We start from the raw sequence: 16,551 nt of genomic DNA, 5'->3' as shown, positions 1-16,551 counted from the left end.
TGTACATTATCACTGATCAAATGTTTAATTAATCATATCTAAGATAATATTGTTAATGTCCTTTGATTTGACCTCTCTGAAGGCTTGTGCAATCACTGAAAAGATTGATAAAGTATTGTAAGATTAATGATGTTGCTTAAGCAACAGTATCCCTTTTTGTTAAAATAACAACTGCCCCTTAAAACATGTTTTTATATCAAGTCTGTTGTATTTTATCTTGTTTGCTGAAGATATCATCCAAGCTTATGACTCTGTGACCCTCATTTTCAACTTGAAAAGCAAATAGAACCATGAAGATCCAGGAAAGGATGAAGAATAGTGAGGCATTGGTCCAGTCGGTCCATCAGCATTTCATATAGGCTACATTGTTGATACACAGATGCTGTTAAAACTCACACAAATGCTGGAAAACCCTCACCTTTGATCAGAAGAAAACTTCAGCACTCAAAAATCAATCAATAAAACATACTGAGTTTTTGTGGTCAAATGGTAATATTGACCCCTAAAGTCCACTTATATTTGATATGATGAGGAACACCAAATATATGAGTTATGATTATGAAAGAGGCCCCAGTCTGTGTGGATAAGGTTTGTAAAACTTTAATAAACTGGCTGTAATGCAAAGGAACAGTAAGATATCCAATGGTTCAGAATCTTGTTCAGTACATACAAGATTTATCAGTTTATTAGGCATTGATTGACATTTGGCAAACTATGTGTTAACATTTACCATGAGCACGGACAGCTGAAACAGATTTATCCCCAAGCGTTCATCTGACAGAAGGACACTGCCTGTAGGAGTTATATAAATGTGTTTAAAATAAAAATTTAACTTGCAGAACATGAGATAAAGATGAGTAGAAAGCTAGAACATGCACATTGGCAGATGTATTCACTTAAAAGGCTTTTCAGTGCACTTACCCCACAGTAGACAGCGGTCTGGAGGTCTCTGCAGATGTAGTCCAGTCCAAGACTACAGGGGCCGGCAGCAATCGCAGACTCCTTCTCTCCAGAAACACACAAATTTGCCCTCTAAAGGGTCCAGAAAACAGACAAATGCCTCATTTAAACATTTCAAACTATTTATTAAGCTCATTTTACAAAAAATTTTTTTTTAGAAAGTCAACTGACATAATGTTGCATTTTATTAAAGGTGCATTTAGTAGTTTGATTCCCATTTAAAAAAATATTTATGCTAGCATTATTCTATAGTGTTTTTGTGAAGAGTCTAAATTTTCACGAGATTAAGAATTTTAATAGTTATACACTCATAATAGTTTTCTATAAAAGTGTTTTAATTTTACATGGTGCGATCTCCTAGTGTAGCCTACTTCGGCATAATGAAATGACTCGCGATGTTTCTATAATCTATCATTCGCTGCCTCCTATTTGCTAGTATCATAGTTTTGTTTGGTGATGAGAAGAGCGAAAATTTTACAATAAAAACACTTAGTGCTTTACCAGCGGAGACATCTGTACGTTATACAAGATGCAAGATTTGAAACTACGGAGTTGAGATGCCCAATTTTGTTGAACAGGTAAAATAATTAGTCTAATTATTGTGTAGACTGCTCTCTAAAACAAAATAGTCATTTAAATAAAACCCATGAGACGATCATGCATATCCACGTCAACATGGCAAAGCAGCATCTAACATCATTGTGTTAGCATTTCGGTACTTAAACTACACGAAAACAGCGATGCTAATGCTAGCTAAGCGACTAATGAATGCTCCTTTACAATGCAACAGAGTTGGAAATCCCTCGGCTGGAAAGCTATGGTAGTATTAATAAGACAAAAAGGTCACAATTTTGTAAACAAAACAACTTACCCCAACCTTGTTCAGTTTTGGTTTTGCCACAGTGTTTTTCTCTGGGCATAAATGATACCTCACCTACAGCAATCTCATAGCACCATGCTAAACACCACTCTGAAAACCTTAGCAACTGCATAGCAACACCCTGGCTTCATGTTCAGGTAAACATTAAAGTCACCATGAAATAAAAATGTACAATCCATTTTTTTTTTCACGGAATATTGCAGTGTTTATTATAAATTATTTATCCGTGCACATCATTATTTTATTTCTAAATTATGTGCCCTCGTAATCTGTTATAAAAACATCCTCCCCTCCCTCTGCAACAACTTCTATTCTCTGATGATGCGTTTACTGGCCCTAGGGCGGGGCAACCTGTCACCCACATGAGATCCACCAATAGCAAACCACAACCATCCAATCAAGTCCCGCCCCACATTTTTTCTTGTTCGAGAAGCCGTTTTACTTGGATATAGGCTAAGTCACTATAGAGAAGGAAAGACTGTCACAACTTCAGTTTCATGCCAACATTAAAGGTGCAGTCACAATTACCGTGGTTGGTTTTGTTTATATTTACTGGTGAAATCCTGTCAATTGAATAGGAATCCTTGCGATCGGGAATTTCACGTGAGGGCGAAAGATTTCTCCACACAGATTTCACATCGGATTCAAGTTGGTCAAGCAAGTTCACCCACAGAAAGAATCCGTTGACCAACAGGAAGCCTGAAAACCTGCCTGGTTTGACAGTGACTTCTGTGTGAGCTGTGCTTCATACATTTCTACACTATCGACAATGGACATTAGACCTTTTTGCTCCCTTAAAATTGCACCATTTCTTTTTTCAGAAAGTTAAAAAATCTAGTAGTTACCTTACAAATATCCAGCGGCCCCTGTGGTTTGCTCAGAAGCACACGTAGCTGGTTCCCATGATGCTGCACGTACGCATCACACTAGACAAGATATAGAAATTATTCAATTTATTTAGAGTATTATAAATTATTATACAAATTCAGGGCACTCAAAAGTCAGTAATTCAAAGGGGCTTTATGTCTAACCTTCGGCATGGCACCAGGATGCAGCTGGCACACGGTGTCCAGGAATGAAGCAGCCTGGCGCTCGGTGGCATTGGAGCCCAGACGCATTCGAGTCAGAACCGCCAACGTCAGACAAGAATCACAATCGGAAAGTGCCGGAGGCGCTGTTCAAAAAAGAGAGAGGAATGAAGAAACGGAATGGGAGGCAGAGAAATTGATCTAAACCAGGGGTGTCCAAACCTGTTCCTGGAGGGCCACTGTCCTACAGAGTTTAGCTCTAACCCCAATTAAACACGCCTCAACCAGCTAACCAAGGTCTTCAGACTCACTAGTAACTTCCCAGCCTGGGAAAACCCAGACAACTTCCGGCAAATTTAGATTTGCCCTGAAAGTTTGTCTGGCAAAGAGCTCATTCAAGCTCATTTCCAATCCGTCGAAATCGAGGCACCAATCAGAAACGCTGGGGCGGGCTTTACACGATGACGACAGCGCTGGGATTTTGAAGCAGATTTTGTAGCCTACATTACAAAGATGGATGCCGCCGTCGAAACATCACTCGTTCGAATCAGCTATCGCGTCTGTTTTAAGCGATTTGAACGTTTCCTTTTAGTTAAAAACCGAGCAAAGAACAACACTCTGAGATGTTTCTCCGCCGCTCTGCATACGTCATCTCCTTCATCGCTCTGATTGGTTTTAGGTCTATCCGCGACGTCCGTTGGTGACGCCCCTCTGGAAATGATTTGTCTATGACGCTTTGCCAGACTATAACTCAGTTACAACTGAGAATGGTCTGGTTTTAACCAGGCTAGTTCCTGGAGGGCCAACGTCCTGCACAGTTTCGCTCCAACCAGCTCAAACAGGAAGTTACTAGCCTGGTTAAAACCAGACCATTCTCAGTTGTAACTAAGTTATGCTCTGGCAAAGCGTCATAGAGAAATAATTTCCAGAGGGGCGTCATCAACGGACGTCGCGGATAGACCTAAAACCAATCAGAGCGATGAAGGAGATGACGTATGCAGAGCGGCGGTGAAACATCTCCGAGTGTTGTTCTTTGCTCGGTTTTTAACAAAAAGGAAACGTTCAAATCGCTTAAAACAGACGCGATAGCTGATTCGAACGAGTTATGTCAGAGCCCGTCTAACGGAGAGCCTTGGCACTTCCTATTAGCCCCATTGTGTATCATCTTGGTTGCAGTTCCAGTTCCACTGGAGGTGATCGCGGGCGAGTGCAGAATGAATGGGAGTCTATGGAGCCAAACGGCTAAATGTATCTCTTTCTCCTGCTTGTCGTTGAATCAACATATATTTTATTGTTGATTCCGCAAGTTCAATAGATTATAGGCCAAAAGTCGAATGAACGAGTACTTATGTCCTTTCGATTTCGCACAGGTTAGGCCGTTGTTGGCCAGGACACGCTAGCATTCTGCTATTATGTGACGTCATCACATTTTTGAATAGATTTTTAGAACAGATAAGTGAACTTAAAAATGCCATTTTCAGCTGAGTGTATTATCTTAGCCCTCCCTTTTGAATGCAACTTTTAAATTACTTGACAAAAAATGACATCCTGAGAAAAGTGGCTTTCTGGGGGTGAAACCCTATAGACTCCCATTCATTCTGCACTCGCCTGCGAGCGCCCCCGCATGGACAGAGACGTGTTACTGCAGCCAGTCCAGAAACCGGAAGTAACCAGACAGTGCCAATTCTCTTCAATTAGACATTCTCTGGTTATGTTCGACGGCGGCATCCATCTTTGTAATGTAGGCTACAAAATCGGCTTCAAAATCCCAGCGCTGTCGTCATCGTGTAAAGCCCGCCCCAACGTTTGTGATTGGTGGCTCGATTTCGGCGGATTGGAAATGGGCTTGAATGAGCTCTTTGCCAGACTAACTTTCAGAGCAAATCTAAATTTGCCGGAAGTTGTCTGGGTTTTCCCAGGCTATCCAGGAACAGGATTGGACTCCCTTGGTCTATAATTAGCATTTTTGTGAATTATTCCTTTATTGATGTTCAGAAGTGTTAAAGACAAAAATCAGTACAAGCTCATGTCTGAACTCTAACCGTTGATGGGACGCTCCCGTATTTCACAAAGACGAAGGAGAGTGCATATGAAGTTAGGAGAGGTGTTGTTCAGTAGCATGTCAACCAAGAGTTGGACGTATTTTTCAACCAACTTATGGCACTGTGGCTGAATCAGAGGAGGAAACTCGCTGCACAAACTCTCAAGCAGGATAGTTATGATGCTCTGTAGGGGAGGACAAACACAAAACACGGCGCTTGATGTGACTTTTCTTTTCCATCGTGAAAAAAAAAAAATTACAGCTGCATTTTTTACTCGTCTACATGGTGTTCCAAATTATTATGCAAGTGACATACAAGTAGGATTTCAGTACAATAAACATTCAGAATTTAGTTTTTCAAAGAAAGTGTTTGTTTGTTTTATTTCTCCATATCTTTTTAGATAACTGGTATCAATCTCAGACAGGTTTGTTAAATTGTTTGACAGGTCTACTTAGGTAAATGGAAACCCTACTTAAAGGGGTTGACCCACATTATTAAGCAAGTCACAGTTTTCTTACAATATGGGACGGAAGAAAGATCTTTCCCAGACAGCAACATGTACCAGATGTGGCCCGGATCTGGGCCGACACTATGTTGCTGTCTGGGTTCTGAAGATGAAAAGCATGAAATGGCGCAATATTGCAAATATATATGCAAAAGGAATGAAAACAACTAATATTGTGTTAAAACTGAATGGAGATTATCAAACTATCATACGATTTGCACAAGAGAACACGAGCACAAGAGAACTCGGTCAGATAAAGGCTTAAGGAAAGTTTCTGTCAAAAAAAAGAACCTTGCTGGAGTCAGTTGTGCGTAAAGTTGCATTTCATTGTGCATTTCAAGCTCACAAAGAGATACTGAGATTGATACCAGTTATCTAAACAGATATGGTGCAATAAAACAAAACTTTCTTTTAAAAAACTAAAATCTGAATGTTTATTGTACTGAAAAATTCCACTGATATGTCACTTGCATAATAATTTGGAACACAGTGTATTTTGACTCATTATTTGATCAGACAAAACATAAGATTTTGAAGATGATTAGATCAACAATGTAGCATACTGTATTTTAGGACGTCTAGGTAAAATAAATCCCTGGTGAAAAAGAAGTACACATAAGCATACTTTTAAAAAGAGTACTTATTGTTGAGATAATATGCTATTAAAGAATATACTTAAATGCAAACGGAATGTAATGTTTTCAAACACTTAAACGCATATTAATGGCAATTAAAGGAAATGTATTATAGTTTAAACTTATATTAAATGCAGTTATCTGAACTTTAAAGTGCTTTTTTTGTAGTCCATCTTTATGTGTAATTTTAGAATCACTTCTGTCGTCTTTAAATTATGGTTCAGGTACTGCTGAATGTACTCACAAGCATTTATGGTGAACTAAAATATACTTGTACTATAATTTCTAGACAGCGACATAGTGTCGGCCCAGATCCGGCCCACATCTGGCACACATGGATTCCTCACGTACCAGATGTGGGCCGGATCTGGACCGACACTATAGCCCCTTTCACACAGCGCTGTGAACCCGGCAAATTGCCGGCAAATTGCCAGAGTGCCTTCTGTGTGAACGCAAACACGACCCGGGATTGATGCCAGGATCGATGCCGGGTTGGGGACCTAGTAACATTGCCGTGTTCAGACCCGGAACGCGCGCTGTGTGAACAAAAGCCAGAACCAATGCCGTATAAGGGGTGTGTCGTAGTGATGATTCACGAGCCTTTGCAATGACGTAGTTATCGTGCGGCTCAGTTACTCTAGAAGAAAGTTTGTGTTCGTCATCGATACAAGAAAGAACGAAAAAATGTCTGCAAACTGGACTGAAGTAGAGACCCGTCACATCCAACGTCACGCGTCTTTCCGGAACATACACGGGTTGTGTGTGAACGCGCTCTCTGATTCCGGCAAATCACTGGCAGTGTGAATGAAGCAAAATCAAACGAACCCGGGTCAAATCCCGGGTCACTTTATCCGTGTATTTTCCGGAATCTCTGTGTGAAAGGGGCTTATGTTGCTGTCTGTGATGTATGTCATGTAGCCTACAGTATTTAAATATATTTGTAATCACAAGTTGCAATTTAGTACATTTGAAATATATCAACTATAAATGTAATTCGAAGAACACACTACAATTAAAATTATAATCAAGGCTGTTTTTTTATTGTGCTTTATAAGTGTAGTTCTTTATAGCATGACAAAATATTATTAAAACATAATGATTTAAAACTGTAAAGTAAAACTAAAGTGTACTCTCTTAAAATACACTTGTTTTTTTTAATTTGATTTAGATTATTTTGAAAATTATAGAAAAAGAAAAGAAAGATTTGTGCTACATGTGCACATTCAACAATTAAGCGCATTAAGAGTGTAAACTGCACACTATTCAGTAGGAAATATGCCATTATTCTGAATCTGAAATCCATGTGTAATGTGATTGTGAATTTCACCTGAGCCCTCTCTCTAGGAAACAGATACCCAAGTGTGCTCACAACGTATGTGCAAACAGAGCACTGAAAGGATCCCTCCATCTGTGTTAGACAGCAGAGGAACTTAAGTCAGCTATGCAGAACATGCAAAAAAAAAAACACACAAAAAAAACATCCTCTTAATGTTACCTTCATAGTTCCTATTGGCACAGTTTTTGCCATGTGATTAAGCAACATATCTTTCATCTTCCCACTGTCACGGCCTCCACACAGTCCAAAAAAAGTACAGATGTCACTTGGATTCTGCAGAGAGACTTTTTTTGTTACATGTAAGTTTTCAAACCCATGTGCGTTCATTTTACCACTGAATGTGCACAATACAATATCCTATTGGTCAAACGCATACTCTGATCTAACTAAAGCTGTGAGCTACTCACCATTATGCTGCTTATGAAGGTGATGGCCAGAGGAAGCATCTTTTCCACCTCAGTGTGGCAGATTTTAGTGACTTGGGGAGGCAACTTATCACACACTTGCTCAAGAGTGGCAGTTAATTTGGCCTAAACATGAAGATAAATTATTGCATTGAAGTTGTGTAAGAAAGAGAATCCCACATACACATCTGATTTAAAAAATACAATTGTTTGGGCAAAGGATATTCTTTACACTAGCTCTCCTTAGGTACCTCTCCTAAAAACTACTTTTCTCTCTCTCTCTTTTTGTCCAGAAATGTTCTATCTGTCTATTATGATAAAATAATAATCTTTGAATTAATGCAGGTTTTTTAAAATGATTTTTATTTACCTTTAAATTCTTGAATAATATTATTTTAATTGAAAATAAGCATCTTTATACATTATTACACACTCACACACACACACACACACACACACACACAAACGAGACCAAAAAAACACAGTCCAATTTCACTGAGGGTCTCTGCTGACTTCTAGTGGAAAAAAAGACATTAATCTGCATTTTATGATTATTGCCACTAGAGAGGTCTACAGTTTCTCTTTGGAGATTCTATATAGAGCAAATAAACTGGAATATAATGGGAACAAAGCTTAATATAAATTCAAAACATAAATTCATTTTATTATCTATTTCTATGTGTGAGTGGTGTACGTGTTCTGCAATTAGGTTATTCTATAGTCGGATCCAGAGGTGTAGTGGTAGAAAAAGAGGTGGGTAAACTATAAATTCTGGTGGACCACGACGTGGTCACCCGGTAAGGTGGGCCACTGCCTACTGGTCTATGTGTATCCTGATGGCATTGCTATAGGCAGGGCTCGACATTAAGCCTTTTCATATGCTTGTCTAAAGTAAATCTGTCATTCACTTGTCCGAGTAAAAAAGTTGCTTGTCTGGATTTTGTTGTTGTTGTGCAGGGTTCTCAAGTTTTATCAAAAGCTTGGAGTGAGATCACATGCGGTTAGGGGAGGGGCCTAAATGGAGCCCCGCCCCTGCCTATCCCCGCCCCCAATTTTACCCATTGTTCATAATTAACCAGCAAAAATTTAAATTATAACAATTGGTAAATCTGATAAATGACAGAGCAATTCATCACATCAAATATAGGCCTACTCTTTAATGTTATATTTCAAAATTAGGCTACAAATATATAACAAATTGCTCCAAAATGTGTGGAAAAACAAATATTTTTGCATTTTTCCCTGGCATCTTTGAAAAATACAAATGCAATAGCAATGATTAGGCTAATGTATGTTTTGACAGGATATACAATATTACCAAGAGCACTCTGCTTTAGCCGTAATGTAACTAGAAATACTATTAATACAGTATAATATAGAATTTAAAATAAACTGAAGAAATACATCTTCATTCCTTCCCATACCCAATAACATTTCCTTAGCCAAACTGAGCCAAAGCTTTTGGCTTGGTTGCAAAGCAGTTGTAGAGTTTTTGACTGCATCAATAATACGATGGGCTATATATTAAATGTTCTAGTCTAAAAATGTTAGGCGAGCTTTCTTCCAACTTTTTCTTCTCCATCACGACGTGTGTTCGCGCGATGTCGCGGTGGCCGAACTTCCGTGTGTGTTCGCGGACTTCGCGCGTCTATAAGTTGCCTATAGTAACGAACGCAATCTGGCCGAGATGCGGACGTGCTGGCGGCAGGAAACTTATCTTTGTGTGCATGCGCCTCGTATACAACGTTATATATAAAGCTTGCAGGACAACTCGGTTGGCATTGCCTTTTCAGCGTGAGATATACACGGTGTGGCGTGTGAGCGTGTGAACTGGTTGAATTGCGTGTGTCTCACGGCCAATGCGTGAGACTTGAGAACCCTGTGTGTGTTAATTTATTCTGAAACAATTCTCATCAGTGTTCAATTAGCGATATTTAAATCGGCATATTTGAATGCCGTATCTGCACCTTTAAAGGGCATCCCCTCCCCCAATATTATTAAATGGATGCTTCATCTTTCATTTTAAATTCCTAAATTTGATCAATAAATTCAATTATTTCGAATAATAAGACACTATAGGGCTGTTACAGGTAGGGCGGATGAAATTAAATCGTTTACACTGAAAAATTACAATTGCACAAAATAATGTTATGAAATTGATTTAAATATAGGCCTACATATAAGAAACGCTGGAAAGAATGATACTACTTTTAAACATAACACCAAACCGCCCGCCAGTAGGTGGTGGCAGGCGACCGTCTTAATGAGTGAGTCATTGATTCATTCATTCAAACGATTTGTTCAAACAGCTGATTCATTCAAGAATGAGATAGGCCCTGTCCCAAATGGAACCCTAAGCACTCGCGGTCTTCCTCTGAGTCCGCACTTTCGCGACGTAACGCCGCTTTGAATGTCGGGAAGAAGTCTGCTGTGGAGTCCGCATCAGCGCGGGCTCGGCAAAAGTGTGCATCAAGGGCGCAAATCGACCGCAGAGGGGGCGCTCGCGAGCACCCTTCTGAGATCTAAAAATGACAAATGGGACACACTGCGGTCTCACGGACTTAACGGTCACGCGCACGCGGCAGCCATTGTAAGTCCACAAGACCGAGTGCACATGAAGTGTGCCATTTGGGATTGGGCCACAGATGTTTATGAATGGATCATTGAATCTTTGACTCAACCGATTCGTTCAAAATGCTGAATCATTCAGTAATGAAAACAGGTTGAGTGTTCCTGTGAGATGCGCAGTGGTTCTGCTGTGATTTTTGTTTGGAACTATTTTCGCTGTTGAAACAGAACAATAACAGCCAATTTTGCATCTAATGTAAGTGACTTAATTTGAACTGTTTATTGAACTGTTGTAGGAAATCAATGTCACATTTTCAATCGTGATGGTGTTCAGAAAAAATAACTGAGGTTGCTTAACATTATGTTAAAATATAAAAACTCCACATTTAGATTTTTTAAAGGCAGTATGTTGTTAACTGAGTGTGTGTGTGTGTGTGTGTGTGTGTGTGTGTGCTGCGCTCATTTGTGTAACGTTAGATTTCTCCTCGAGAGGCTGCGCGAGCGTCAACTGTGCAACCGTCAGTAGGCTAATAGTCAGCAACACAGTAATGCAGCGCAATATGAAAGAGTTCGTCTTAGGTTTAACAACCTATGAAACTAATAATGAACAATATGAAACTAAAACGAAATGCTTAATTTAAAATGTCTTAGGAACTACAGGCTATTTAGAGGTGGATAAACGCAATTTAGAGGTGGGTAAACGCTATTTCCGAATTTTGGGAGGTGCGTAAACTGCGTTTACGTGCGTTTAGACTCCATATGGTCTGATCCCTTCATTTGCGCATGTGTCTGTTCAGGATTGTGTCAGATTTTTTTTTTTTTTTTTTTTTTGACAAATACCCCCCATTTCCCCCATTTGTTACTTATTACAACTAAAAAAAAACACCTTGAATCGTGTATTCCCATTTCAAGTGTAAAAGTTTGAAGCAATCTCTTAGACCACTCAGATGAACACCTGGTTTTTAAAAATGTAAAAAAAAACCTACCAATTTCAGGTCAAAATGACCCAAGGAGAGGAGTAGGGTTAAAACTGTATGAATGCCATTGCATTAGATACATATATCAAACCAAGTGGCATTTATTTTAAATAAAGACAGTACAAGAACACTTTAAATAAAACATTTCAACAAATCCATAAAACAAAAATATTTGGACACATTCTAGTAGTTGAACATCAGCGGATCATGTTTCTAGTTAAAGTGATGTACTGCCCCTGTACAAGCAGTTGTTTAAAAGTCATTCCTGCACCTCAGAAAGGCTTGTGCAGCATTTGTTTACAGATGCCAGTTGGTTTGATACTTTTCAGTCTAATAATGCCTGTGGTGTCTTAAAGGAATATTCCAGGTTCAGTGCAAGTCAAATCAATCAACAGCATTTGCAATATGATGTTTACAACAATTTTTTTCCAAATTGTCCCTCCTTTTCTTGAGAAAAAAAGTCTTGGTTACAGTGAGATACGTACAATGGAAGTTAATGGGGCAAATACATAAACCTTGAAAATGACGTACCTTTTTAAACGTACAACCACAAGACGTAAATGATCGTGATGTCAACATGATTTTAGTGTGAAGAAAAACCCAGCACACTCTCATGGCAATTGATAACTATTTTTACAATTTGGCGAAATGGCATCGAATTTAGATTTTTTGTTTTGTACGATCTGCTTACGGCCCACTGACGGTTAGGTTTAGGCTAAAAAAAAAAAACCCTTAAAAAAACCTTAAAAAAATTAATGAGATCAAGTAAAAAAAAAAATGCTTATAAACATTTTTCTGTGTAAAGTTATATATATATAAATGTACAACTTTAAGCCATTACACAACAACCATAAAAATGATGAGAACAACTTTACAGATTAAGAAACACAGTTTAACAGAATAATTAATGTCACTGCGTCACTTTTCTGCTGTAAAACACTGCAAAATACAATTACTTTAATTAGAAGTGACTCACCGTGAACCTCCATTTTGTTACAAAAGAAAACAAGAGATAAATAAAAATGTTTTGTGATAATCTACAATATTCAACAAGTGTGCTCCATTGAGCCTAAAACAGAATATTCCTATAAGTGAATAAAGAGGACAAAATATCATGTCAATGTAAGGCTCATTGTAAAGCGGATGTGTTAGTACAGATATAATACATACAGGGTCTTTGAAGGACCATATCTGACCGATAAGTGGATAGGTGAGAAACACCAAATTCACCAGGTTTGTGAGTGAGAAGTTCAAAAAGTGACACCATGAAAAGAACCGAAGCAATTCACTTCTGCTTTTCAATACAACTTCCTTATTTATTTGAAATACTATTTAAAACATGCTGAAAATCATGCAAATTTGTGATAAATTAAGCTGCAGTCATGTTAAGACTTTCTCAAAAGCTTTGACATTGATTGTAAATTCATTCTTTTCAGTTTTAAACGGCATTACTCTCACCTCAATCTGTTGTAAAACACTGTATCTCAGACATCAGCCAAGAGACCATATTATTTATTCACTATTACATCTGTGTGTGTGTGTGTGTGTGTGTGTGTGTGTGTGTGTGTGTTTGATCATACCTGAAAGTCTTGATTGGAAACGAGGTCCTTCAGGAGCTCAAAAATCTGAGTGCAGTCCTGACACATGTCACCCATCTACAGCATATAAAATATTAGAGAATATTCAAAGGCCCATTGTTTTATGTGTAATTTTTATCCTATCAAATGTTTAATCTTAAGGGTGGAGAAATAAAGAGAAGTGATCGTACTCTTAAAAGTTTGTGGTTTGTATTTCAGGTGCTGTGTGAAAGAGTTTGAGGATATGAAAATGACAACTTCTATTTTCTCTAATCAGTCAATTATGTCTTAGAAACCAAACTAAGGATTTAATATGGAAAAAAATTGATGTATGAAATGTTATAAACTAATCACAATAATTCTGGATTTGCAATATGTGTTAATGACATTTTTGCATTTTATAATTACTCTGCCTTATATGGGTTTTGTTTCTTTAAAAAAAAAAAAAGACTTCCTGGCTAAGGAAAGAATATCAGTCCAACCAGTGTTTGAAATGCAGACTGACAGGGTCGAGTCACCTTTTGTTTAAGTCAGTATATGTAACAAAAAAAAGCGAGGGAAAAAAAAGCAAAGCATTTATGATTCCTAAAACTCACCACAGTGTCATCCGCACCCATCGGGACTTTATTCATGCCTGTTGTATTAACAGATCTTGTTTTGACTGTTAAAAACAAAATCACTTTTCATGAACCTATACTGAACTGAAAGATGAAAATGGATTGCATGCATTTGGAAAATAAATAACAGTATGGGAATATCACTAAGAAATTTGTATAGATTTAAAAATCAAATAAATTTACACAAGTTTTGGGAAGATATTTGGAGAATTTTTGAAATCAGGCAAACTTTTTAATATAACAATAATATCTGATTATATTTCTTGTCACACTATATTATTCCATATTTTTAATTCATTATCAAACATTAAAAAAGCACTAGAGATGTAAATAGACATTCGCAGAACATATCAATATTACCGTCATCAGTTCATTTACCTGAACCCAGAAGGGCAGTGAAAAAGAGGAGCTCCAGTTTGAAGGCAGTCATGTCTTCAGTCACCTCGCCTAGAAGAACTAATGTCAAATTCTCAAATTTGTCCCTGTATATAGCGATGGGAAGGTTCAGCTCAAAGAGGAACTACCCTTTATGTGACGCCCCAAAAGCACAACCCAGACGTGATAACATAGACCCTTCACTGTGCAAACGAGAAAGCTGTGCGTCGACAAATAAGGTTGCTTAATCACACTATTTGACAGCCAGGAAAGCCAATATTTGTAATGTTTCTAGACCATTAGATATTAGTGATTCTTGCTAAGTCAAGCAGCACAATGGCTCATAATCAGGTTAGAGATTAATTCTAAAAGATGGGTGAAAAAAATCGAGTAGACTTACACTGATGAAGGGACCCGACTTGTTTCAGATCTACACTGTAAAAAAAAAAAAAGTTTTTTCACAGAAATATACTGTATTATTTTACGGATATTTTCTGTTTTTTTAACATTACGTGTAAATGTCATTAAAATACAGAAAAAAACTTTTATTAAAAACATTAACCATAAAATAAAAGTAATAATCTGTAAATTCATATAAGGAGAAATTATAGTTTTTTTACAGGATTATTCTTTTGTTTAATTGGCTTGAATGTTAAATTACATTAAATTCTATGTAAAAGGACAAAAAAATCGCTTATTTAAAATTAAGACAACTATGTGTTTTTTTACTGTGAAACCTTTCTGGCAGCAAAGTTGCCAAACACTTACCGTCAAATTACAGTAAAAAACATTAAGTTATTCTACGGAATAATTCTGTTTTTTAAAATACAGATATTTACTGTAAACATTTTCTGTATTTTTACAGTTCCACTGCTGTAGAATGAAAAGAAAATCTCATTAAAAAAATGTCTGTAGAACATTAAACAAATGAATAAATCTGCATATAAACTGGAAATTGTTGCAGGAATACCTTACAATTATACAATTAAAGAAGTCTTCTGTTTTTACACAGTATTCTTTGGTAAATTCATAACATTATCAATTACATCCACAAGAACTCCCCGTCAAAGTACAGATTTTTTAGATGTAAAACACGTACTTTCACATTAATGTATACACTGTAAAAAATGACCGTGAAATTTACAGAAAAACTATGTAAAATCCCTACAGAAAAGTATTGTAAACCCAAAAACATATATATATTTTTTTTTTAAATCACAGTGAAATTTTGTAAACCGTTAAACATAATATTTTGTTATATTTACAATAACAATATGTGATTATAATCAAAATTATTTGTTAAAATTACAAATATTGATACCAAAAACAGAGAAATACTGTAATACTCACAACAAAACAATTTTGTTAATTTGACATGCAAATATTGTAAAACTAAAGTTTTAGTCTGATTTTAAAAATACAAATAGTATTTTTTACTATTTGTATGTCTATAAAGTATGTCACTTTACAAGTTTATGCTGTAGGCTATTTTTAGCATGATTGATGAAATGATGCAAATTGAGGTAATAACATTTTTTTCACACAAAAAATAAATGTGAACCTAAGAGGTTACCTATTTATATATAAAAATATGGCTACAATTATAATAATATTGTTTTTATAATTTAGACTATAATTTTGTAGCATATTGTAGCCTTGTGTGTGTGTGTAATAAATAAAAATAAAAAGTAATGCTTCTGTTCACTGTTCAGTAATGCCTTATGTTTATTTTAGTCTTTAAATCTTAATGTAGGCTAATACTTAGCCTACTGGTTTTCTACATAGGCCTATTGATAAAATAATAGTAATAATTTGAGCATTGTGTCATTATCACAGGCTAAAAAAAATGAACGGTGCCTTCGCTAACATCGCTTTGTGATTTATTTGTAGCATACTGTATTTATAGCCTATGTGTATAAAGAATTACAATTATTGAGGCCTGTGCAAAGTAACACTTCTGTTCAGTCGCAACCATAATCATTGTATGCTTTGTTTCTTTTAGTCTTTCAATTATAATGTAATACTTAGCTTAATGGTTTTCTATTTATTTATTAAATAATTTTTTTTTTTTTACCATTTTTATCATTATCACAGGCTAAAACCTAACAGTGCCTCTATCATTGTGCACTGATTTTGAATTGTGCAGCTCGTCTCTGATTGGATAATCGCGGGCGGAGAGCGGGAGGAGTGACGTCAATAACGAGCGAGCCAGAGCTGCAGTGCATTTGCTAGAGAAAAAACAGAGGCGCAGCAGAAATATTCGGACCATTAGTTTCTTTTAGTCTTTAAATTTTACGTTTTCTATTTTTTTTTTAATAAAATAAATAAATTGACCATTGTATCATTATCACAGGCTAAACAACCTAACAGTGTCTTTGTTCTCTCTAATTGTGCTCTGAGTCCACCTAATTTTGAATTTCATAGCGCATATGAAGCTCGTCTCTGATTGGATAATCGTGGGAGGAGAGCGGGAGAAGCACGAGTGACATCAATAACGAGCCGCGCCCGCGAGCCAGAGCTGCATTTGCAGAAATCTTCGGACCACTTTATCAGGTTTAAAGCTTTTAGGACAAATCTACGATTTCAACAAGTTTTTTGGAGGATCTGCTGCTGTTCATCCAGAAAATTTAACGTTTGCACGGTAAGC

General features: G+C 36.9%; 1 protein-coding gene across 2 annotated transcripts; it reads right to left on the bottom strand.

Moving 5' to 3' along the window:
• Window positions 1–584: 584 nt before the first annotated feature.
• Window positions 585–14,030, bottom strand: sftpba (surfactant protein Ba). Of its 2 annotated transcripts, none has more exons than XM_056253347.1 (11): window positions 13,908–14,030; window positions 13,509–13,546; window positions 12,916–12,990; window positions 7,794–7,916; window positions 7,546–7,659; window positions 7,378–7,458; window positions 4,911–5,094; window positions 2,872–3,014; window positions 2,686–2,766; window positions 922–1,032; window positions 585–792 (listed from the first exon to the last, which is right to left on the bottom strand). In XM_056253347.1, exons 1-11 carry the CDS (start codon window positions 13,957–13,959, stop codon window positions 757–759), a joined length of 1,038 nt encoding a protein of 345 aa, XP_056109322.1. In that variant the 5' UTR covers window positions 13,960–14,030; the 3' UTR covers window positions 585–756. The 2 variants fall into 2 exon arrangements, with proteins under 2 accessions (XP_056109322.1, XP_056109321.1); XM_056253346.1 differs by having other exon boundaries at window positions 13,509–13,573; window positions 13,908–14,029.
• Between the last annotated feature and the right edge of the window lie 2,521 nt (window positions 14,031–16,551).

The sequence above is a fragment of the Rhinichthys klamathensis genome, unplaced genomic scaffold (assembly GCF_029890125.1).
Source record: "Rhinichthys klamathensis goyatoka isolate OS25496 unplaced genomic scaffold, OSU_Roscu_1.1 h1tg000104l_1, whole genome shotgun sequence".
Classification (NCBI taxonomy): Eukaryota; Metazoa; Chordata; class Actinopteri; order Cypriniformes; family Leuciscidae; genus Rhinichthys; species Rhinichthys klamathensis.
The sequence above is the reverse complement of the archived record's forward strand: the minus strand, read 5'-3'. Positions and strand labels throughout refer to the sequence as shown.

Coding starts and splice junctions, on each gene's coding strand:
- sftpba (XM_056253346.1), bottom strand. CDS start 13,959: ATGACTGCCTTCAAACTGGAGCTCCTCTTTTTCACTGCCCTTCTGGGT. Junction 7,660..7,793: donor CCTTCATAAGCAGCATAATG/GTGAGTAGCTCA, acceptor GTCTCTCTGCAG/AATCCAAGTGACATCTGTAC. Junction 3,015..4,910: donor ACGGGAGCGTCCCATCAACG/GTTAGAGTTCAG, acceptor TTTTTTGAACAG/CGCCTCCGGCACTTTCCGAT.